At 52.9% G+C, this 22,388-nt stretch overlaps 14 protein-coding genes across 14 annotated transcripts; 7 read left to right on the forward strand and 7 right to left on the reverse strand.

Annotated features, from left to right (window-relative positions):
* Nucleotides 1–366: 366 nt before the first annotated feature.
* CLAFUR5_06751 (uncharacterized protein) lies at nucleotides 367–1,008 on the forward strand (the record flags this gene model as incomplete). The annotated part of the gene is made up of 1 exon (XM_047905899.1): nucleotides 367–1,008. The coding sequence occupies one exon, from the start codon at nucleotides 367–369 to the stop codon at nucleotides 1,006–1,008; it is 642 nt and encodes a 213-aa protein (XP_047763826.1).
* A 305-nt stretch (nucleotides 1,009–1,313) lies between these two features.
* On the forward strand, nucleotides 1,314–1,903 carry CLAFUR5_06752 (uncharacterized protein; the record flags this gene model as incomplete). The annotated part of the gene is made up of 2 exons (XM_047905900.1): nucleotides 1,314–1,332; nucleotides 1,386–1,903. 2 exons carry the CDS (start codon nucleotides 1,314–1,316, stop codon nucleotides 1,901–1,903), a joined length of 537 nt encoding a protein of 178 aa, XP_047763827.1.
* A 271-nt stretch (nucleotides 1,904–2,174) lies between these two features.
* On the reverse strand, nucleotides 2,175–2,676 carry CLAFUR5_06753 (uncharacterized protein; the record flags this gene model as incomplete). The annotated part of the gene is made up of 2 exons (XM_047905901.1): nucleotides 2,175–2,522; nucleotides 2,572–2,676. The coding sequence occupies 2 exons, from the start codon at nucleotides 2,674–2,676 to the stop codon at nucleotides 2,175–2,177; spliced, it is 453 nt and encodes a 150-aa protein (XP_047763828.1).
* Nucleotides 2,677–3,204: 528 nt separating this feature from the next.
* On the forward strand, nucleotides 3,205–4,559 carry CLAFUR5_06754 (uncharacterized protein; the record flags this gene model as incomplete). The annotated part of the gene is made up of 2 exons (XM_047905902.1): nucleotides 3,205–4,500; nucleotides 4,554–4,559. The coding sequence occupies 2 exons, from the start codon at nucleotides 3,205–3,207 to the stop codon at nucleotides 4,557–4,559; spliced, it is 1,302 nt and encodes a 433-aa protein (XP_047763829.1).
* Nucleotides 4,556–6,300, reverse strand: CLAFUR5_06755 (Phenylacetyl-CoA ligase epaB; the record flags this gene model as incomplete). Its single annotated transcript, XM_047905903.1, has 3 exons — nucleotides 4,556–4,950; nucleotides 5,004–6,214; nucleotides 6,272–6,300. 3 exons carry the CDS (start codon nucleotides 6,298–6,300, stop codon nucleotides 4,556–4,558), a joined length of 1,635 nt encoding a protein of 544 aa, XP_047763830.1.
* A 301-nt stretch (nucleotides 6,301–6,601) lies between these two features.
* Nucleotides 6,602–7,514, forward strand: CLAFUR5_06756 (Delta(3,5)-Delta(2,4)-dienoyl-CoA isomerase, mitochondrial; the record flags this gene model as incomplete). The annotated part of the gene is made up of 2 exons (XM_047905904.1): nucleotides 6,602–6,717; nucleotides 6,776–7,514. 2 exons carry the CDS (start codon nucleotides 6,602–6,604, stop codon nucleotides 7,512–7,514), a joined length of 855 nt encoding a protein of 284 aa, XP_047763831.1.
* Nucleotides 7,515–7,619: 105 nt separating this feature from the next.
* On the reverse strand, nucleotides 7,620–8,813 carry CLAFUR5_06757 (Aryl-alcohol dehydrogenase; the record flags this gene model as incomplete). The annotated part of the gene is made up of 2 exons (XM_047905905.1): nucleotides 7,620–8,206; nucleotides 8,270–8,813. 2 exons carry the CDS (start codon nucleotides 8,811–8,813, stop codon nucleotides 7,620–7,622), a joined length of 1,131 nt encoding a protein of 376 aa, XP_047763832.1.
* Nucleotides 8,814–9,263: 450 nt separating this feature from the next.
* Nucleotides 9,264–11,114, forward strand: CLAFUR5_06758 (Baeyer-Villiger monooxygenase; the record flags this gene model as incomplete). Its single annotated transcript, XM_047905906.1, has 5 exons — nucleotides 9,264–9,410; nucleotides 9,469–10,154; nucleotides 10,204–10,625; nucleotides 10,681–10,713; nucleotides 10,774–11,114. The coding sequence occupies 5 exons, from the start codon at nucleotides 9,264–9,266 to the stop codon at nucleotides 11,112–11,114; spliced, it is 1,629 nt and encodes a 542-aa protein (XP_047763833.1).
* A 624-nt stretch (nucleotides 11,115–11,738) lies between these two features.
* On the forward strand, nucleotides 11,739–12,347 carry CLAFUR5_06759 (uncharacterized protein; the record flags this gene model as incomplete). The annotated part of the gene is made up of 2 exons (XM_047905907.1): nucleotides 11,739–11,932; nucleotides 11,987–12,347. The coding sequence occupies 2 exons, from the start codon at nucleotides 11,739–11,741 to the stop codon at nucleotides 12,345–12,347; spliced, it is 555 nt and encodes a 184-aa protein (XP_047763834.1).
* A 439-nt stretch (nucleotides 12,348–12,786) lies between these two features.
* On the reverse strand, nucleotides 12,787–13,806 carry CLAFUR5_06760 (Putative sterigmatocystin biosynthesis peroxidase stcC; the record flags this gene model as incomplete). The annotated part of the gene is made up of 4 exons (XM_047905908.1): nucleotides 12,787–13,013; nucleotides 13,069–13,548; nucleotides 13,607–13,648; nucleotides 13,704–13,806. The coding sequence occupies 4 exons, from the start codon at nucleotides 13,804–13,806 to the stop codon at nucleotides 12,787–12,789; spliced, it is 852 nt and encodes a 283-aa protein (XP_047763188.1).
* Nucleotides 13,807–14,581: 775 nt separating this feature from the next.
* On the forward strand, nucleotides 14,582–16,071 carry CLAFUR5_06761 (Sterol carrier protein 2; the record flags this gene model as incomplete). Its single annotated transcript, XM_047905909.1, has 3 exons — nucleotides 14,582–14,833; nucleotides 14,890–15,131; nucleotides 15,186–16,071. The coding sequence occupies 3 exons, from the start codon at nucleotides 14,582–14,584 to the stop codon at nucleotides 16,069–16,071; spliced, it is 1,380 nt and encodes a 459-aa protein (XP_047763187.1).
* A 277-nt stretch (nucleotides 16,072–16,348) lies between these two features.
* On the reverse strand, nucleotides 16,349–17,867 carry CLAFUR5_06762 (Acyl-CoA dehydrogenase apdG; the record flags this gene model as incomplete). Its single annotated transcript, XM_047905910.1, has 4 exons — nucleotides 16,349–16,646; nucleotides 16,696–17,252; nucleotides 17,305–17,627; nucleotides 17,687–17,867. 4 exons carry the CDS (start codon nucleotides 17,865–17,867, stop codon nucleotides 16,349–16,351), a joined length of 1,359 nt encoding a protein of 452 aa, XP_047763190.1.
* Nucleotides 17,868–18,519: 652 nt separating this feature from the next.
* Nucleotides 18,520–20,225, reverse strand: CLAFUR5_06763 (Retinal dehydrogenase 1; the record flags this gene model as incomplete). The annotated part of the gene is made up of 5 exons (XM_047905911.1): nucleotides 18,520–18,532; nucleotides 18,584–18,690; nucleotides 18,751–19,557; nucleotides 19,613–19,734; nucleotides 19,802–20,225. The coding sequence occupies 5 exons, from the start codon at nucleotides 20,223–20,225 to the stop codon at nucleotides 18,520–18,522; spliced, it is 1,473 nt and encodes a 490-aa protein (XP_047763189.1).
* Nucleotides 20,226–20,527: 302 nt separating this feature from the next.
* Nucleotides 20,528–22,241, reverse strand: CLAFUR5_06764 (Succinate--hydroxymethylglutarate CoA-transferase; the record flags this gene model as incomplete). Its single annotated transcript, XM_047905912.1, has 7 exons — nucleotides 20,528–20,670; nucleotides 20,726–21,246; nucleotides 21,318–21,471; nucleotides 21,531–21,628; nucleotides 21,685–21,860; nucleotides 21,910–21,981; nucleotides 22,035–22,241. 7 exons carry the CDS (start codon nucleotides 22,239–22,241, stop codon nucleotides 20,528–20,530), a joined length of 1,371 nt encoding a protein of 456 aa, XP_047763192.1.
* Between the last annotated feature and the right edge of the window lie 147 nt (nucleotides 22,242–22,388).

The following is a 22,388-nucleotide window of genomic DNA, read 5'->3' on the forward strand; positions in this document are numbered from 1 at the left end:
TCCGACTCGACGTTGATATGATCTCCAAGTCCTGCTCCTTTCGATTGTTGTCGTTGGTCGGGTGGAAAGGCGTACGCCGAGGAGTATCATGCTGATGTTTCATCGCCTGATGGATTTCGGTTCTGCTGTTTCACTGGGTTGGGTTTCGCAGCGTGGCAGAGTCGAAGTCCACGACCGACTGGAAGAGAATGGTTGATCTGCCGGCCGATGGCTCGGACGCTCATGTGTAGTGCATGTACATGATGAAGCAAAGCAATCCATGCTCCGTGGTGATGTTGCGGGACTACGGCGTACCATAGCATCGTCATTTCCCTACATCCCAGACCTCCAACCTTGTCCCTCCACTCATACCTAACATCGACCACAATGTTCAGCATACTCCGGCGAGACCTGCTCGCAAGCCGGAGTCCCCTCTCTCGACATAGCCTCCGCCAGCTTCGACGCTCGTCCAGCGAAACACCTCAAGCGACCTCCCGCATCGCCCGCATCGAATCCCGCCTCCCCAAGTTCCTCCGCCGCTACATCCAACCCCTCCGCACCGCTCCTCTCTCCCACATCACCGCCTTCCTCATCCTGCACGAGCTCACCGCCATCATCCCGCTCTTCGGCCTCACCGGCGCCTTCCACTACTACAATTGGCTCCCACCCTACATCAGCGAGGGCAAGTGGGTCAGCGACGGGACGGAGAAGTTCGGCAAGTGGATGAGGAAGAAGGGGTGGATTTATGATGAGGAGAGGAGTGGGAGGTACTTTGGGAGGGGGGAGGCAGGCATGAGGATTGTGGTGGAGTTGGCGACGGCTTATGCTGTTACGAAGATGTTGCTGCCGTTGAGGCTGGTGGGGAGCGTGTGGGCTACGCCGTGGTTTGCGAGGTGGACTGTTTTGCCGGTTACGAGGAGGGTTGGAGGGTGGTTTGGGAGGGGCAAAGGCAAAGGGGGTGTGGTGAAAGGAGGGGATGCCGCTGGGACGGGGGCTGTTGGGGGTGGGGTTGTGTCGAAGGGGAAGTGAGTGCTTGTCATGCTTCTCTTGATCTCAAGGGTACTACGACTACGGCACTACGGCACTACGACTACGGCTACTGTAGGCTATTGGTCGCACTCGCGAGAGGATCAGTCCCACGACATCATCGGGCGAAGATGCAATACGCACAAATGGATGATGCCGAACGCTAGCCGAAACGTGGGACGTGAAACGAGTTCACCGTGACCTCCAGTGCGAACACTCCGAAGCAGACGTCACATCGTCACCGCCGCAACTTCACCTCCACCATCGGATGGCGTACCACAACACGGAAGACCCCCCTTGACGACAACATGACTTCAGAAGGCCAGAGTCAGTATTTCCGACGCGTTCGTGTGTGCTCATAATAGTAACATCACCACTAGCCAGCACCTACACCAGAACGCCGCCGGCACCAAGCAAGCAGTGTCATCTTCTCGAGTTGCCTGCCGAGCTCCGCAACCGCATCTACGAGCTGGTAGTGGCAGACCATACTTCGATCCACCAGCCAAACCTCATGCGAACCTGCCGCCAAACCAGAGGCGAAGCTCTCAGCTTGTTCTACTCGACGCACATATTCCACTTCAGCTTCGAATTTGACGATGTTCTGCCTGCTTCCCTGGTAGGGTGGACCAACTCGATCGGCAAGGAACGGGCAGACTTGGTCAACAAAGTGTTCTTCGATATTTGGGTTCGCAATGCCCTATGGACACGATGTCTCTTCACATTGCGGTGCACTCGAATCACCGATGCGACTGGAATCCCAGGACAGGCTTGGAGAGCTCCCACTGGAGGTCTAGACGCGCCAATGGGGTGGACTTGCTACAAGTTCGCATCGTGGAAGGATCTAGACAAGGTGTTCCAGTACGATAGCCCGGTTGAGGACTTCCGAGGTCATTGGTGATATGCTGGGGGGCCAAGTGGAATGCATGAAGCGAGGGGAGGAGCAGCCACGGGCTGCGCACACACGGGCTTTGTACCTCGAAACATCCACGGCACGAGGCGAAGAGCGGGTACACACGATCATAACTGGCTGGTTCCAGGCTTCTTGCCATCTTGACTCGCCAGTGCTGCTTTTCCATGCTCAGCAAGCGCCAGCAGCTTCCCTGTGGCCTTGTCTTTCATTACACATTGCAGCACGGCTGGCATCAGGTCAGCATAACATTCAGCATGAATCAGTAAGAATAACACAACTCACTCGACCTCTTCCCAACACTCCGCACACTACACTCAATCACAATGATAGTCCCCTGCACGATCGGCTTAAGGTAGGTGACGCCCATCGTCCTCGAGACACCGCCAAACTCCCAGAACCCTTCCTTGGTGATGGCGGCTTGCGCAAACGTCGTCGACATATCTACTAACGTCGCTGTAGCGCCACCGTGCATGTTACCCATGGGATTGCAGAGCTCGCGGACCGTCTCTTTCTCAAAGACGACGTGTGCTTCTGCATTGTCTTGCGCCAGTGTTGAGACTCTGGCGCTGATGACTTGTAGGCCGTGGGTGGCGTGGTAGTCGAAGTCCTGGGAGTGTTAGTGCTTGGATGCTAGATGTGAAGAGGGATATGAGTACATCTTTCTCACGATTCGAGTTGTAAAAGTCTACAGACTTCTGCACTCGGGTCTTGAGGTCGGAGATTCTGATGTCGACTTGGACGGCGCCGGTGCCTTTGAGCATGGCTGTGTCTGGAGTTTATTGGCTAATATGGAGACTCATGTGATCAGTGTCATGGATCTATATGCGGTGTGTGAGGTCTGCTGTGCGACTCGACGCTATTGCGGGCCTAATGCAGAGATCCGAGGTCAATTGCTTTTCTGGGTGGGTAAGAGGTGGCACTTTGGGCATAATGCCGCCTCTTGTGGACATCTGAATTGGCTTAGAGTACCTGCTGAGCCTTAAGGTCAGATCCATCGGGAAGGCTGTACATGCAGGGTTGTTATGGCTGATATCGCTGTGATAACACGAAATTGTCGCGAGATGGGCGCGTCGGCGTCATTGATTGGCGCTCAGACCCCAGCTGTGTCGTGTACAGCCTAGTGGTATCCGTGGTCTGAAGTCATCAAGATAGAGACCTCCCTTCCTTCTTGCTCTCCTTCTCAACGAGCTCTTACACCTGATGACCAGTCAAGCAGCTTCTGGATTTTCGTACTGTCTCCATCGCTTCCCTTCGTTGATCTGCCGTCATTGCACCTCCTTCTGCCCCCCATGACTTGCCACATTTTAGGCCTGCCTGTCGAGATCCTGCAACAGATCGGGAACATTGGCAGGCTGGAAACAGCAAGCCTACGGTTAGTATGCAAAGCCTTCGATGCCGCCTACCTCGACCAGTTCTGCAGAGATTACCTGAGCGATATACACTGCTTCTTGTTGGACCCCGAACGTCTTCGGAAGCTAAAGGATATCACATCCAAGCCATACCTGGCCAAAAGAATGCCGAGAGTGACTCTAACCCTGGATCCACTGGAAAACAGCGATATGGACGAGATATCGACTGTTGCTAGCAATCGAGAACCTGAGACGGTACAGGTCTTCGAATTGGACCACGAGACACAACAATTTCGCGACTCAATGTATCGAAGACGAGATATCTTCGAGCACTGCTGCGTGAACGAATGTGATCTAGACTTGATGATTGCCGTCATCGATGATCTGAAGAAGGCCCAATGTCCGAATCTTTCGCTGAATTTGGATGAGCGCCAACGATATACCGGCACTACGCAACATGCTCAAGTCTCCAGCATCTTCAACACAGTCATGTGGACTAAATGCAAGCTGACAGGCCTCCAGCTGGGCAACTTGCGTGACTTGCGAGCAGGTTTCGATGTGGCAGCTTTCCACAAAGATCTCAAGACGTTCTGCCTTTGGTCTTGCGAGGATGACATCGAGAGTCTGGTCAAGCGCGCGTGGGCAGGCGAAGATCAATTGATGAAACTGATCCTGCGCGACGCCAATGAACTTGAAACACTTTCCATCTCAGGTGTCGGTCACGGGTCTCGACACTACAATGGTATCTCTCTCGATCTACGACAAGTTTCTTACATCCACTTCATGAAGATGACGCTCAACGCCAACAAATTCTCTGCTCTACAGGACATCGACCTCTTTGGCGTAGACATCGATGTTGAAGACTTGCGCACGGTCTTGCACAATTGCAGCAAGACGCTGAGAGTGGCCAGACTGGAGTACTTGCTGCTGGCCGGGGACTCTGGTGCATGGGTTCAGATTCTGAAGCTACTACTCGAAGAGTGCTGCAATCTCAACTGGCTGAAGCTGAGTATGCTTTCGGAAGAATCTGAGCTCGTTGTAGACACTACGCCGCATGTATCGCACGCAAAGCTGTATCAGGCTGTTGAGACAACACAGTACACCGCCGAGGTGTCGTGGGACGGTCGTCAGGAAGTGGTCGAGGGTCTGCGCCTCAATATTGAGCGAGGGATCAAGTGGTATAAGGACTGTATAAAGAAGGGAAGGTTTCCATCTCAGGTTTTGGCACGTATGCTAGTACGTAAGCTCTCACCAAGATCACTTCCCTCCTAATACTAACGCCTCTATAGATCTAAAGTCGGGGTCCTTGGTTTTCATGAGCCATCTCCTCTGCTGCCCTTTTCACAAGCAACCGCTTCAGAATCTTGCCACTCGGGCTCTTTGGGATCTCCGCTCCGACGATCACGCCCCCAGCACATTGTTTGTAGTGCGCCAGCTGCGTACGGACCACCTCACGAATCCCGTCTGCGGTCAGTGATGACCCTTGGCGCAAAGTCACGTACGCTCTCGGCTGTTCTCCATCTGAGAGCTTTCGAGCTGGCACACCAATCACAGCAGCATCGATGATGTCGGGATGTTCCAGCAATGCGCCCTCAATCTCGCTGGGCGACACTTGGAAGCCACGCACTTTGATCAGTTCTTTCTTTCGATCAACGATATACCACAGCTTGCTCTTGGAGTCTCGATCTGGCGAGTGAAGTGTTAGCCACGACATCAACAATCACTTTGAAGGCACTTACAAGCAATGTCACCGGTATGGAAGTATCCTTCAGCGTCCCAGTCACGCTTGTTTGCGTCGGAGTTCAAGTAGTATCCTTGTACCACCAAAGGTCCGCGCACGCAAATCTCTCCTCGCACATCGAACGCCGTCACATCTTTGTCATCATCGTCAACCAGCTTGACGTCCATACCCGGTAGCATTTGACCAACGGATCCGCTCGGCTCGTCCCCATATTCGAAAGGCAAAGCACTACACGTGCAACTCGTCTCAGTCATGCCCCAGGCCTGCGTCAAAGATGCCTCAGGCGCGAGCAAGCTCCTGAACCGCCTTTGACTACCCGCATCAAGCGGTGCAGCGCCGGCATGCGCCTGCCGTATCGACTTCATGCTATACTTCTTGGACCAGGGAGAGCTCATTATCATATGGACCATCGGTGGGACGAAAGCACCAATGTTGATCTGATGCAGCTCGATACTTCGCAGGAAGCTTTCGATCTCGAAGCGTCGCAAGATGAAGATCTTGTCGCCAGATCGCAGAGGGCCAAAGTGAATGAGCGGAGCCGTGGCGGCGTGGAACATGGGTAGTGCGACCAGTCGGCGCTTCTTCCATGGGGGCGCCTTCCACTCCCAGAACAATGACTGCTGTGCGATCAAGTTGTGGTGCGAGAGCATGGCAGGTTTGGGAAGTCCAGTCGTTCCAGAACTATACAACAGAGCTGCAGTAGTCATCTTCGCAGTTGAGAGATCATTGATTCTAGGCCAATCAACTTCACCACAAGCCAGCAAGCTACGCCAGCTCTTCAAGCCATGACTGTCTTGATCCGCAAACAGCAAGATCCGCTCACGCGGTAGGCCGACTTTCGCAGCAGCTTCATAGCACGTCTCCACTAGCTCTGGCTCAACGATCACAACGGCCGCGCGTGAGCTTCGTAAGTGGTGTGTGAGCTCGTAAGCGGTGTAGCTTGGATTACAGCCAGTGTAGACGCCTCCGAAGCCCACGATGCCATTAGCCAGAATCGGGTAGTCTAATGAGTTGAAGGCGTATATGCAAACGCAATCGCCGGTCTTCAAGCCCAGCTGGCGAAAGCCAGCAGAGAGTTGACGGATTGCTTGTCGACATTGGTTCGCGGTCCAGAATCTTGTAGTGTCCAGAGCATCGATGTATAGTGGCTCGGCTTGATCGAATTGTGGCGAGTCGAAGTACCATGAGAATATGTCTTTGGCGGGTATGCTGATGTCGATTCATGGTTAACTTCACTTTCAGAACAGTGTCACTGATGATACTGACCTCATGTGCTCCTCAGCTAGGAATGGCATGATGGCGTGTGTGTATGGCAACCGCTTGACTGAGGACAGCGTAAAAATGAATGGCCTTCAGCGGCGGCTACACGACTACACAACTCCAAGATGCAGTGTGGCAGCGATTCATGACGAGCGGATATACCGCGGCTTGGGCGGGCAACATTCACATGATGATCTAGCCTGATATGGACAAGCTTCGGAAATAAATCAATGCCGTATGCGAGCTCAGACCTCAAGCAACACACACACACACAGTTGATGCCGTCCTGCTCAATGAGAAACCTCGTTGTCATCGCCATCAATCCTTGCTGTCGCCATGTCATCAACGCTTGGGTATACGGAGTTCGAAGGCTTCCGTGTCTCGAAGCCGCACGAGTATGTGGCTCATGTGGAGATTGACCGGCAGAAGAAGTACAATTCATTTACACATGAGTGAGTTCCGACCAGTAATAAAATACCAGCTGATCCGTGCTGACTACGTCCCGACTAGCATGTTCCATTCTATGCCCAGCCTGTTCGACCGCCTCTCTCACGACCCGGACGTTCGTGCCATCCTCCTTTCCGGCATGGGGGAGAAGGCTTTCTCCGCTGGGCTCGATGTAAGCGGCGCATCATCATCTGGACCCGTAGGAACCCCAGCAGAGCATGAAGACTTCGCACGCCGGACCTGGAAGATCCGTCGGCACGCTCTGGATTATCAAAACGCCATCAACGCCATCGAACGGTGCGAGAAACCGGTGATTTGCCTTCTACATGGCATATCGTATGGTGCGGCAATCGATATCGCCACAGCGGCGGATGTGCGGTACTGTACTCGAGATGTCAGCTTTTGCATCCGAGAGATTGATGTTGGCTTGGCGCCAGATATTGGAACGATGAGTCGTCTGCCTAAGATAGGTGTCAGCTACTCGTGGGCAAAGGAAGTGGTCTACACAGCTGTAGCCTTTCGTGGAGATGAAGCTCTTTCCTATGGGTTTGTCAACAAAGTCTTCGAAACCAAGGCCGATCTCGTTGCGGGTGGTCTTGCCTTGGCAGAGACTATTGCGTCGAAGAGTCCGGTTGCAGTGCAGAGCGCGAAAGCGCTGTGGGACTTTAGCCGGGACCGGCCAGTACAGGACGGTCTCTTGTACACAGCAGCATGGAATGGTGCTATGGTTCAGGCGGACGATGTGAAGAAAGCCATGCTGAGTGGCATCCGCAAGACTAAGACGACATTTGAGAAGCTATAGCACCAACTCCACCTAAGTAATGAGGATGCTACTAGAAATGCAACTCCACTAGCCGATTTGTGTAGGATACTGCAGGCCGACTTTTAAAACATGGTCACGCTGCGCTTATGACCATCGAATCACCGGCTTGACAACTTTGCCGTCGTGCATGTCTTTCAATGCTTGCTCCATGTCTCTGTAATCGTACTCCTTGACCAGTTTCTCGACTGGGAACAGCCCCTTCTGTTGCATAGCCACGAGCTGAGGAACGAACTCCTTCGGAACCGAGTCCCCTTCTCGACATCCAAGGCATCTTCTGCTACCGAGCAGGTATACGAGGGGATCAATCTGTACTTTTGCACCGGTAGGCGGCACACCGACCGTGGCAGCAGAGCCTCTCATCGCAAGACTGTTCAACATAGCCTCAATGACTGATGGCACACCGGTACAGTCTATTGCATAATCAACGCCCGCTCCCCCAGTGAGATCCTTCAGCTTGGCAGCAATGTCGATATCCCGTGAGTTGACCAGATCCGTGGCTCCGACTTCACGGGCGATCGGAAACTTCAGCTCTTGTATGTCAACGGCGATGATCCGCTCCAGCCCCAGAGACTTGGCAGCCATGAGCGCAGACAGGCCTACGGCTCCCAGTCCGAAGACGACAATCGAGCCATCTGGCTCAGGTTTGAGGATATTGAGCACGGTTCCGGCACCTGAGAATGCGGTCAGAGTGCTGTGGTAACAAGAAGCTTGCGCCTTCCAAGGGTTGGACTCACCTGTCTGGTAGCCGCAACCCATGGCTGCAAATTTAGCGGCTTCTTGCGGCGGGTAGGGGTGCCTGACGACGCACGTCTCGTGTACATAGCTAAAGCGTGAAAAGCTCGACTGCCCGAAGAAATGGGCGCGCACGCTTTCAGCAGAGCCCGAAAGAGTCGCAGCTGTGGTCCCATCATCGCGCACTCCGAACAAGTGCAATCGAGTTCCTTCGACACAGTCTGCAGGATGCCCACGTCGGCAGAACTTGCACTTCTCACAGAAGTTGATCGAGAGCAGGACGAAGTCGCCGACCTTGACGTCTTTGTCTTTCACGTTCGCGCCAATAGCTCGCACCCAGCCAGCTCCTTCATGGCCGAAGACTGCCGGATACTCGCAGACGCGAAGTTTGCCTTGCTGGAAGACCAAGTCGGTGTGGCAGATACCGCTGTACTTCATCTCCACGAGCAGCTCGTTGCCCTGCATCTCTCCCAGGCTAATCTCCTCCAGTTTGAAATCTTGCGCAGCATCGTGCACCACGTAGGCGGGTGTTCTAAGGCCTGCCATGCTGTCGGTCGGATGTTGTGAAGAATGAGATGGCTGTCTCGCGGCGAAGCGGGTTGGTTCGGCGGTCGTACCTTTGAATCACTTCGCCTGCTTCCGAGGAGCACAGCATTGTGCCGTGTGGCCGAGGCCATTTTGTTGCCTTGTTATGTCCGCCCTCTGCACGCATGCGGATTCCTGTGTCGAAACTCATTCATTCGGCCTGGGTCACAAACAGTGTACGCTCAGCAAGGGCATATCAGGACAATGACTCTTCTCACGACGTCTCGAGCCCACCATGATGGACGAACGGAACGGCGTACTGAACGTGTCGAGGCCATGTCTCCGCGTCATTCCCGGGGCTTTCCGGCCGGAACATTCACATCGCGCGGTGGAGGAAGTCAAATGTCTGCTGATAACATGGGAACAGCATGATGTCGATACACTGCTCAAACCATCCACACACCAGCTGCAATGTCAACGGCCGAACAGGAAGTAGACGTGATCGTCGTCGGGGCCGGCTTTGGGGGCTGTTACCTCCTTCACAAGCTCCGTGAGAGCGGTTTCAGTGTCAAGGTCTTGGAAGCCGGTTCTACTCTTGGTGGCGTGTGGTGCTGGAACGTAAGAGACTCCGATGTCAAGAAACTGGATTGTTGCAGATGCTTCTACATGGCCATAGAGATACCCAGGCGCAAGAGTGGACTGCGAGTTCCCATATTACGGCTTCTCGGACCCCGCAATATGGCGTACATTCCCATGGACAGAACGCTTCCCCTCTGATAAGGAGCTGCGTGCTTACTTCCACCATGTCGCGGATGTCTGGGACCTACATCGGAATATCCAGCTCGACACCAGGGTCGTGGAAGCGAGGTACCAAGAACACCAGAATAGGTGGCATCTGAAGACCAAGACTGCCGACACAGTGTGGAAATGCCGCTGGCTGATCGCAGCCACGGGCACCTCGTTCAAGCAACACATTCCAGAATGGCAAGGCCGCGAGCTATTCGCGGGCGCTCTACATCACTCTGCACTTTGGCCAGAGGACATGACGCTGGAGGCTAAGAACGTGGCGGTGATAGGGGCTGGCTCCACTGGCGTCCAAATCGTGCAAGAAGCGTCCAACGTAAGTCCAAGAGTAACACAGTTCATTCGTAGCCCAAATCTTGCGCTTCCCATGAGGCAGCGGGCGATTACAGAGGAGGAGAGACTGGCATATCTGCCTCAGATGCCGCACGTCTTCAGGGCATGTCGATCGACACCCTCGGGTCTCCCTGTGGAGCGCCCAGGATTGAAGGTATTCGACGAATCAGCGGAGAAAAGAAATGCGCGACTTGAGCATGGTTGGAAGCTAGGCGGCTTCAACTGGTAAGAGCATCCTATTCTTGCTCGGATAGCGGCTTACCAGTATCGGCAGGTCTCAAGGCTCGTATTCTGACTACATCGTTGATCCCAAAGCAAATCGTGAATTGTACGAGTTCTGGAAGGAGAAGATTCGGGCACGTATTTCGGATCCGGCGAAACGAGACATCCTCGCTCCAGAGGAGCCGCCATACTACATGTCCACGAAGAGGCCAAGTCTCGAGCAAGACTACTACGAAAGCTGTGATAGACCGAATGTGGAGATCACAGACTCCCCTATCGTGTCATTCACAAAGACTGGAATCGTGACGGAGGATGGGAAAGAACGGCAGTTTGACCTTGTAGCCGTCTGCACAGGCTATGATGCAGTCACAGGCGGCTTACGAACAATGGGCATTAAAGGCCGCAACGGCATTGATCTTGACGAGAAGTGGAAAGACGGAGTCGTCACGAATCTAGGAATGCTGGTGAATGGATGTGAGGATTGTCATCTTTCAACTCGCTGTGTTCAAGAGACGCTGACCATTGACAGTCCCGAATATGTTCATGGTCTACGGCCCCCAAGGTAAGCATCTATGCCCGGGTTTCAACTAGTGAGCTGGAGATTATCACTAACGTGTGCCAGCACCAACAAGTCTCAGCAACGGGCCAATATTCCTGGAGATGCAAGGAGATTACATCCTTCGAATTCTTCTCCGTCAGAAGGAGGAGGATATCGAATCCATCGAGGCAGACAAGGAAGCTGAACAAGCGTGGCGAACGCATTGCCTGGATCTGGCAGAGCGCACGTTACTGGTAAAGACTAACTCTTGGTACATGGGCACCAACATCCCTGGAAAAAAGAGGGAGTATCTCGTCTACCTTGGGGGTCTACCATTGTATCAGCAAAAGATGGAAGAGGCGCTAGAGAACTGGCAAGGTTACGCACTTTCGTCTTCATCGGACGCGACTGCATCCAATCTTTAGGGGTGGCCTGCGAAGAGCACAGCGTGGTTCACGAACACATTGTTCTGACTACTCAGGGTACGCAGTCAATGCACAGCAGGTGTCGTTCGAGATGTGGCATGGACATGTCTCTCCAGCACGGCCAGCACGATTCGCGTTACGTTTTTGATGGGAGCAGTTGACGAGCGGCTGCTAAGCGTGACCTTGGACGTATGTCGTTGAGAAGCAGCTAGTACTCTGTCACGATTACCACAGCATCTACCTTTCGACTCTCAGGCTGAACACCACTCTCTCGTCACGGTCTTCGAAGCAAGTAATTTCCGACAAATTAGCCTGGGTACAGCCCGAGGTGCTTTCGTCGCTTGAGCTCTCAGTGCTCCGACTGTGCTGTACAGAGCGCCGATCACTCGACCCCTCATATGGTACAACGCTACACATCCCTTAATTCCGACCCTAAGAGGCACCATCTCTGTTTTCAACTCAACTAGCGATATGGGGTCCGGGGACGTTCTGGGGTAAAGCGGAAATAGCTCAGCTGTCGATGAGCTATGCGAAGTTACAAATACACCTGGTGTCCTGGCTCCTGAACTGACCATCCTCGCTCACATCCACCAACACCCAAGCAAGACAGAACATTCATACGCCATGCACTTCCCAAGCCTCCTTGCTGTGGCCTCTGCGGCTACTGCCTATGCCCAATGCACTGCGGAGCAACGACTATTCTTCAGTAACCAGGTTCCTGTCGCTTATTCGCAAAAAGGCCCTATCGCGACATACACGACCTTCAGCAAGATCCCCTTCGGCGTAGGAAGCCTCGCTGGGCCCTGTGCGACTGTCATGTGGGTTTGAACCATTGGTCAATACATCGCTCCTCGAAGCTGACATGTCGACAGCTACGCCAACGGTGCTCCAGGCATCCCTGTTGGCCTCACTGGGCAAGATGTCGTGACCTTCGGCACAACAACTCGCCAGGCTTTCTTCGAGGTCACTGGGCAATACACGGATTTCCCACAGAACGGCACTACTCTCATCAACACAAATGTCACTCTCGGCGTCATGTCGGCCATTTCTTCTGGCGTCACGTTCGCCGGCCAAGTATACCTGGACTTCAACGAGGCATGCCGCATCACAGCTGTCCGAGCATTCGCCCAGGTCCCAGCATTCATCAATGGACAACCCACAGATTTGGGCAAGATCCTCGGGATCCCGAAGCTGCCACTCCCAAGCATCCCTTTTATCCCTGGCCAGGTCTAGGTTTCAATCTACGCAGAGGATGGTATCATTCAGGATGGCTCGGTGGTTAGGCAGGAGTCGTGGGCTCAGATCAATTGCGCAGGATCAATGCAAAGTGAAACGTCCATTGATGAGATAGTGAAATTGACCAAATCCTAAAGTCCTAGCATTAAGTGTGCTTGAATCGCATTCATTGTCCTTTCGTCCTCTGCCGAAGTTTAAAAGATCATACACATTTCTTGCCCGTTTGTATGTATTATTCAAGCGATAGATTGTATGTTCTCATCCCAGGACATCATACTGCGCTGCAATTTTGGCCCTCATGACAAGCACTACAAAGGTCTTTGGCTGTCATGACGCGTACCGAGAGAACCAAGCACAAGACACGGAGCATGTACTACAGAGTCGAGCGGCAACACCATCATATCATGATATAGTACGTACTACCTCAACACTACACCTAGCACAAGCCCGCCAGCGCGCAGGTTGCATTGATCACGGTGCCCGTAAGAGGGTCTTTAAGCTGGAAGACATCTCTGAGTGTGCCCGCATTCAGATTTGGCAGATCGATGAGAAGATCCTGCGGCTTACTCAATAGCACCTGTGCTGCCATGGCTCCAAGTGTTACAAAATTGATTTGCACCGCAGGCGCTGTCCAGCCAAGCTCGTATGGGAGTCTCTCTTGCTCTGTCAAGCACATTAGTCAACAAGACTCGTAAAGTCCAGCAGGTAGCAAGATTACCGAAGAATGACTTCACGTAGTCAATAGGAGCATCACCTGTCAAGGGATCCCCCATAAGACTCATGTATAAGCTCGTCTCAACAAGACCTAACACCAACTGACGACCACTGTAGATCTCTTCGTCTCCATTCAGACTCCTTTTCGTACGAATCCGGCTCCAAAGTGCATCGGCGGCCAAGGAAATGGTCGTACGATTGGTGTTGCTGTAGAAGGAAAGAACCTCGTTGAAGACAGATTGATTGAAGTGTAAGTTATCCCCCTGATAGAAGTCTTGCCTCGACAAACTGACGTCGTGCTCGATGGGGAAGTTATGCTCCCGCAGGTCATCCATGTCGAAAGTGCCGGCAAGCGGATTCGGGTTCGACAGTGTGGCGGCCAAAGCTACTGGTAGGCCGAAGTCGAGGCCTACGTTGAGGCCTTCTAGCAAGCCTTGGGCCACGACAATGGGCGACAAGTTTTTGCCACTGCGCGGAATGTACCCTGGCCAGTTGTGAATATTCTATGCCCTCCCACTCCAGTGTTTGGACCCGGCACGTACCGTGGTCTGCGGCTGAATTGATGCCGGGACATGGAGATCGGACTATCAAGTCAAAGTCAGCTTCGCGCTCATGCTTCATGATTATCGACGCTGATACCGTCGTTAGGACCCGGGGCAGTGTACTCATGGCCAACTGGAGCTTGCGCGCTCTGTGCGAATGAGAACCCTAAAGCACAAACAAACAACAATAGGGAAGTCATCGTTGCGGTGTCAATGAGCCAAGCGTTGGCAGGAAACTCGTCTGATACGGCAGGGTAGCATCGATAAGACGTGGTGAGCAGAGTTCGTCGACTCCTGATTCGTGGAGTTGAGCGCTCAGCAGGAACCATCTTCGTGAGGGCACGCGGGACTGAGCACTCTTCTGGGAAGTTGCCGGCGAAGCAATGAATACATTGCCATCTTATAGCCGCCGAGGTTTAAGGTCAGTCAGTCCCACGAAGTCGCATTCGCAAGCATTATGCGAGCCTGTGTCTTCAAGGCCAGGGTTATTTTGCCATTTCCATCTCCCTGTCTACGCAATACTCACTGCATGGTTATCATCACTTGCAGGACTCGGAGACTTCATAACTCAAAAGATTCGCGTGATGTATGACCAGATATGAGGCTTGATCTTGGAGCGGTACGACGTAGTCAAGATCCCTGTCGACGCGCAAGTTGAGAGCTCGTGAAAGCTTGGCATTTTGCCGTGCCAAACATCTGTCAGTACTTCACGCTACCGAAGTGATGCAATCAATGCTTGCTGTCGAAATTGCTTCGCTCAGAGAGGTGACTCTGCTGTCAATAGACTGCGGAAACACATGTGAAGTGTAAATGCGGTACTCTGCTACCTGCCGGGAACAACGACAGCAACGCGATAGGTCCGCCGGTGATACTGCGGGAATGTACGCCCGCTCCCACATACCGTATGTACAAAGCTCGTTGTCAGAACAATCTCGCGCAGCAGTTTCAGGCAGCATTGAGATCGAGTGCGACAACATGTCTAGCCCACAGCAGTCAAACGCTTACGTCCTTGGTGTGGGCATGACCGAGTTCATCAAACCTCGCCGAACCAGAGAGTATCCCGAGCTGGGCTTTGAGGCTGGCGCCAAAGCGATGCTTGATGCGCAAATCACCTATGACGAAGTCCAGTATGGAGTCGGGTGTTTCTGCTACGGTGGAACCTGCAGCGCCCAGCGAGTGTTTTACCAATATGGCATGACCGGAATCCCAATTCTCAATACCAACAACGTGCGTGTCACTTGACGATGTTGAACAAAGTCCTCGCAGCCGCTGAATCGTTACAGGCATGCGCAACAGGTTCCACTGGGCTCCATCTCGCGCGGACTATGGTACGAAACGGTGCAGCGGACGTGATCCTGGTCGTGGGCTTCGAGCAGATGGCTCCAGGTGCAATCAAAGATCCATTCGAAAGCCTACCGAGCCCTATGGAGTTCTCTGCAAAGATGATGGAAGAGACAAGAGGCCGCCATGACAGTCCTCGTACTGCGCAATACTTTGCGAACGCTGGAAGGGCATACATGGAAAAGTGAGTACCGCTGCACCACTCCGACTATAGCTCCTCTAACTTATTTGTCCTCAGATATGGTGCTCGCGCTGAAGATTTCGCCGAGATCGCGCGCGTTAGCCATGAGCACTCCACACGCAATCCATACGCCCAATTTAAGAAAGCGTACACCCTCGAGGAAATCTTGTCATCGCCCATGATTCATGCGCCACTCACGAAACTCCAATGCTCGCCGACCAGCGACGGAGCTGGCGCTGCGGTGATCGTGTCGGAACGCTACCTTTCCAAGAGGCCAGGGTTGAAAGCACAGGCAATCCTGATGGCCGGCCAGTCGATGATGACGGACACTCCAACAACGTACTCTCGAGATGCAATAGACTTGGTAGGCTACGACATGACCGCTCGAGCTACGAAGCTTGCACTGCAAGAAGCGGGCACGTCGAGCAAGGAGATTGGTGTCTGCGAGCTGCATGATTGCTTCTCGACCAATGAGATGGTACTACTTGATGGCTTAGGGTTCTGCGATAAGGGCCAAGCGCATTGGATGGTTCGTAACGGCGACATAACTCATGGCGGGAAAGGGCCAATCGTCAATCCCTCTGGTGGTCTGATCTCGAAAGGTCATCCACTGGGGGCAACTGGTCTTGCACAGTGTTGCGAGTTGACATGGCAGCTGCGTGGCTGGGCTAACAACAGACTCGCACCACCGACCAAATTTGCACTGCAGCATAATCTGGGGCTAGGAGGCTGCGTGGTGGTGAACATATACAGACGAGCTGACGGCCAAGGCAGCAAGCCAATGACGGACGATGAGATTAAGTCTTCTACCAAGTGGACGTATAATCCAGCAACTTCGGCGCGCGTCATACGCCGCGAAGATGCAGCAAAGGTTGTGAGCAGAAAGGCCAAGGTGGATTATGTGCAGGGGGATACACTTGAGAGAATCGAGTCTAGACTGTAGCCTTGCATCACATACACACGCGGCCGCCAGGCTCGTCGAAGAGACGAAGCTGTAACATATCTCTGTTCATCTCAGACCATATCAGACTCCAGTAGAACGAATATCGCCGCACAACGGAGTAAGCAGCGGTGCAGAGATTCTGCTTCTACTTGTAATATGTGTGACCGGCATTCTCATTTATCCAATCTTTGGCTCGACTATTGTAACGGTGGAAGCTGGTCTGAGATAAAGCGGACAGTGATGCTTGGGAGTCCACTTTGCAGGGCTGTAGCCGTCCTCATAGCTTCGTGTATATCTGCCTCTGATGGTTCTTATATAGCTGGCGAATCGCGAGGTCGAGCAGTACGTCCTCGCTGCCGCCTGGAACTCTTGCACCTTGGATCTCCTTAGCTATCTTCGCCACAAGCTCTCCTTGGCCAGTTTCTGTATAGCCGTTACCACCGAACAGCAATTGGGCGCACTGTCCACATTCGTTCAGCACAAGTCCAGCTTTCGCTTTGGCTAATGCTGTGAGGCCGCCCAGTTTTACGTCTGCCTCTCCCTTCTTGAAATGACACATCTGATAGGCAAAGCTCCTGTGCATCTGTCAGCTATCGTCCTCGAACACAAGCGGTAAGATCTTACTCAATCCAGGCCCATAGTGTTTCCAGCTCTGCCCCAGCCTTTGCCAGCCGATGGCGAACGACTGCCTGATTGATGAGAGGAGATCCAAATGCTTCACGCTTCATGACCCACTCAAAGGCCGTTGACAATGCAACGCGAGCCTGAGTTCCGACCAAAGCTGCAATAGTCAATCGTTCGTGATTGAAATTGTTCTGTGAAAAGAGTAAGTCAGAGCTATGATATGCAAGTATCTCCTGCCAACATACCATGATATACTTCATCCCATCGCCCTCTTTCCCCAGGATGTTGCCAACAGGCACTTCGACATCATCCAGCTCAATGAAGGTTGTACCGCTTGCTCTACCGCCGCTGACGGGAATCTTGCGCATACTGACGCCCTTCTGGTTCTTCAGGGGGACAAGTAGGACACTCAGTCCACTTGGACCTTTCCCTCCTGTGCGGACACACATGGAGGCGTAATCGCTCCACATTCCATTAGTGATCCATTTCTTCGTCCCGTTCAGGATGTAGTGCTTTCCATCTGCAGTCTTCTCAGCTACAGTCTGAACATTAGCGACCTATGATTCGCAGTATTAGCAGAAGTAGGGCAGTAGCATTGGCTATGCTCACGTCCGATCCAGCGTCTGGCTCAGTTATGGCGATACAGATTCGGGTGCGGCCAGTCAATAGGTCAGGTAGAAAGCGCTCTTGTAACTCGGGACTGCCGTAGTGTACGATTGGAGGCACGCCAAAGGCGAAGCCGGTCGTGATTGCTGTTACCGGACCCATGAGGCCGCAGCGGATCATCTCAGACGAGTAGATGATGACATGAAGGTAATCGAACTCTTCTACTGCAATTGGACCGACGTGATGGATACCCACGCTCTTCAAAAGCTTGATAGGCAAGGGTGTGGGTATGTTGGGAACCATCATGTTATGCCGTGCGAACGTGTCTAGATAGCACAACAACTTCGTCAGCAACCATGCTATCTCTAACACTCTTCTTTCCTACCGTATACATGCGCCGGCACCTCGCCATCTCGCTCCCACTGTAATGCAGAAGGGGTAAAGTGTTCATCCGCAAACTCGCGGCAAAACCTTTGCCATTTGCGATGGGACTCCTTGTAGTATGGTGACGGGTGGCCGAGAAGCCATGGGGGCTCGCTGAAGGGGACAGGTTCTTTGCTTTGCATGGCTATCAATTGAATCTCTCGGTTTGTACCGTGAGCTTGAATGTCAGTGAGATCAGTTCTGCGTCTTTTGTTGTGCAGAAAGCCATTGCCACTTCAAAATGAGGTTGGACAATGTCAAGTCTTATTCCCGCACCGCACGATAGGACTCCACGGCTCTTTCATTTCCGCTGCGGCCGAAGATTCGCGTCAATGTCGCGACAGCACTGCAACGCCTACCGTATCTCTACTTGGTTGTGATATGAGGCATTTGGAATGGCACGATCACGCTTCAGAACCCGGCGAAGGTTTATATGCTCATGCTTTCTGCCCGTGCACGGCTTCGACAAGACTGAAAATGACAGCAGAGGCCTCGACTGCAGTCGCGACTGCAGTCGATACCATGCCAAACTGCAAGCGAGCATTCAACTTCGGTACTTCTGCCTTGATCACCTTTTGGTCACTCACTGGAGATGGCAGAAGTCGAGTAGTACAATGTTCTCCAACTGTGTGGCTGTATAAGAAGGCCATGAAAATCCGCCGATCGCCAGAACCCTTGTGCTTTTTGACCTGTATGAGCGATTGACAGCACGACTGCCCATAGCGACCCACACCGGTCTCTCCACGACCTCCGCCGAGCTCCCAACTAGCTGACATCAGGGTGCTACAGAAGCTATCAAGCATTCACGCTGTTACCACAGTTAGCGTCAGTCCTACAGTCTTACCGACAGTGCACTCACTTTATCAGAATCGTTTTGGGTTCGGTGTACGCTCTGAGTGCATATTCACCCATTTCCCTACCATTCCCGGATTGCTTCGAGCCTCCAAAGGGAACCTGCATGTTGTTCTGTACAGTGGTCAGATCCGTTTGCTTGCTTGAAAACTCATGTCGCGGTGTTGTTCTTACCAGACTGACACAGTTGACGCCTATGACACCGGCCTCAAGTCGATGTGCAACCCGCAACGCACGAGTTACGTCTTTGGTGAAAAGCCCGGCCACAAGACCATACTCTGTGTCATTTGCCAGGCTCACGACTTCATCTTCCGTTTTGAAAGTCTTGACTATCGAGACGGGACCAAAGATCTCCTCTTTGTAAATGGAAGCATCAGCCCGAGGATTGAGGAAGACCGTAGGTTGAACATAGCATCCGGATGAGCCATGTCGTTTCCCGCCGACGACCAGCTCAGCCTCGCTGCTACCCTTTTCAAGAATGGCCATGACCTTTTCAAACTGTCCCTGGTCAACCAATGGACCCATTTTGGTGCTCGTATCCTGGGGATCACCAAGAAAGCTGGCAGCCTCCGTCATCTTTTCCATATAACGCTTGATGAATTCTTCCGCCACCGAATCCTGTACGTACACGCGAGTCGCTGCCATACAGACCTGGCCTGATCGAGCGAGGATTGCGTTGACAGTCCACGTCAGTGCATTATCGAGATTGGCGTCTGCAAACACAACTGCAGGGCTCTTGCCTCCGAGCTCTAGTGTAACACGCTTCAGATTGCTCTTTGCGGCTGCAATCTGGATAGCTTTGCCAGTGCCAACGCTCCCCGTAAAAGAGATCTTGCGGATGCGCATATGGGATGACAGAAGTGCACCCACATCACCGGCACCAGTGACAACCTGCAGAACGCCAGGTGGAAAGCCTGCCTGTTCAAACAACGGGGCAACGGCCAGCGTGCCCAAGGGTGTCTTCTCGGACGGTTTGACAATCTAGTGCCTAGATTAACAAAATGCAAAGCTGCCATCCATCGTGTGCACCACTTACTACTACGTTGCCAGTAGCCAGAGCCGGGGCGACCTTAAGGAACATGGTGGCAACGGGGGCGTTGAAAGGGTTGATAGCCGCACAGACGCCCAAAGGCTCATGGGTGACGATCTTGGCAAAGCCTGCATGAGTTCCAGCAGTCAGCCATAAATCCGACCAGCAAAGTGCACTGCATTGGAAACGACATACCATCATCGGCGGGCAAGTAGTCTCCGGCTTGCTTGTCAGTCCATCCGGCATAGTAAGCTATGGTATTCTTGATATAGGTCTTCTCGCGCGTGGGGATGATACTGGTTGGGTTGCCACTGGTATACGAGTCAAGAGTAAGGATGTCGACCAGATGCGTGTCGATGAGTTGTGCAAGTCTAGTGAAGCACTCTGTGCGCTGAGCCGCAGAGAATGCCTTCCATGGACCCTGGAAGGCTGCCTCAGCGAACTTTACCGCTGCATCAATGTCCTCCTGCCCTGCAACGGGAATGGCATCCGTTACTGCACTGCCGTCTTTCGGATTCTTCAGACTGTAAGATTGGCCGGACTGTGGCGAGACATAGGACCCATTCAGGTACAGCTTGGTATAGCTTTTGGGGTCCAAGTTCATGCTTGACGGTGCCATGGTTGGGTACGCGAATTATACTGCTGCACTGTGAAGCAGCGCTTGGAGTCGCAATATGCTGGAGTGAAGAGGGGAAGCAGGCCCGCTGACTGTGTCGGTAGTGTCCGTAGGTCGGGTACCACCGGTCATATCCAGCTGGAACGGGAATAAGTCTCCATGCCTGGAGGTGGGTTTCCTCGTGACCCCAAACCAAAACGGCAGGATCTACTCGTCCTCGACACGAGGCATTAGCTACGCAACCATGGCATGTCTGTAGGGAGGAGAATGTTTGCAATTTGGTCAGACTGAAAGCGATGCAAATTCTAGAACGCTCCATCCTTCTTCAGTGCGGCCACTGCTGCTTCATCAATACCAAGCTCATCGAGAATTTCGGTCGTGTGCTCGCCATGCAGAGGAGGTCGAGTTCGAATGCTGGCGGGCGTCTTGCTGAACTTGATTGCTGGTCCTAGTCGATGGTCAACAATCACGGATACAAAGGCAGGCGACTCGCACACTCTTACCGATCACTTTGATCGCCCCTGTTGCGGCAGCGTCGAACGGAAGTTCCTCAACCATCTGTCTAGCAACGATCTGGGGGTGCTCGAACACACGCTCCATCGTATTGATCGGGGCATAGGGCAGCCCGCTCCCCTCAAATTGCTGCTCCCATTCTGCTGTTGTCTTTGCGCGGAAGAGCTCGTTGAGGATACTGAATAGTGCCTCGCGATTGCTAACGCGGTGTGGGTTTGTGTTAAACCGCTCATCAGTGCTCAGTTCTAGACGGCCTAATGTTTCAACGAGCTTCGCGAATTGTTTATCGTTCGTAGCTCCGCAGACGAAATAGAGGTCTTTTGTCTGGAATGCATCGTAAGGTACGACAGAGGGGTGTTGCGTGCCCCAGCGCTCGGCCTCAATTCCTAGATTCAGCCAGGACAGACCAACGTTAGTTAACAGCGCAACTTGAGTCTCGAAAAGCGATCCATCGATCTTTTGACCGACGCCTGTGCGAGTACGGGCGTACAGAGCAGCAGTAATCGCTCCACTAAAAGCAAAGATCAGAAATTGTGCCGCTATCTCTCAGACGTAAGAGTTTCTGGTCAGGGCTGTACTTACTGCATGTATAGACCTGTACACATATCCGTAAGGCCAAGTCCTGGCCGAACAGGCTTTCCACCACGCTCTCCAGTCAAGTGTAGAAGTCCGGCTTCAGCTCCAGCGATCATGTCGTAACCAGCTCTCTGTGCGTACGGTCCGCTAGATCCATATCCTGGTCAAACAATTGGTATTAGCTCATATACTGACAATGGGGTGAGTGCAGTCTCGGACCTGAAGTACTCGCGAGGATGATCCCAGGGTTGGTCTCGCTTAGTACATCGTAGCCCAGATTCAGTCGGTCTAATGCGCCTGGACGAAGGTTCTCGACACTGGTAAATTGGTCAGGCATTGCTATAGCAGAGAGGTACCACAGCCTGGAACTCACACCACATCCGCCTGCTCCACGAGTCTCAAGAAGATGTCCCTTGCCTTTGTATTCTTCAAATTCAGGGTCAGAGACCTCTTGTTGCGGTTGACGGCGGAGAAGTAGTTGGAGATCGGCCCAGCATCGTCGTTCCATGCGCTGCTCTCACCGCTGACCTGCCAGTACCGTGTGTCATCCTGTGTGTGTCAACGAACGTAGCAATGTTTGGTACTTGAAGCAGCCTACGCCACGTTCAGGATCCTCAATCTTGATCACATCTGCGCCGTAGTCGGCAAGAATTTGGGTACAATATGGCGCCTGTAAACTTCAGTCTGACAGCCGAAGCTTCCTCGAGCAGGGCTTCAACGAACTGCTAGAACTCGTGACAGGTCGAGGATCTTGACGCCAGCTAAGGCACCTCTTTCCTGCCCTTCAGCTTGCTTTCCAGTGAAGTGTCTTTTGAAGGCAGGCTGGTGGTTATTTTCCTGGACGCCCCCAATTGGTGCTACGATCGACCAGAGTGGACGCGGTTCTCTCCGGCTTTGCGAGACTCTCAACAAGACGTTTCTGATGGTCATCTCGAAGATTCAGCTCCAGTCCTCAAGATGTCAATCGTCGTGTCCGCGTTTCAAAAACGTAATCACTGGGAAGTGTCGAGGTGAAGTTCGTAGCACGATACCTAGGTACCGACATGCATCGGCTCAAGCTTAAGCTTATATAAACAT

The sequence above is a fragment of the Fulvia fulva genome, chromosome 6 (assembly GCF_020509005.1).
Source record: "Fulvia fulva chromosome 6, complete sequence".
Classification (NCBI taxonomy): Eukaryota; Fungi; Ascomycota; class Dothideomycetes; order Mycosphaerellales; family Mycosphaerellaceae; genus Fulvia; species Fulvia fulva.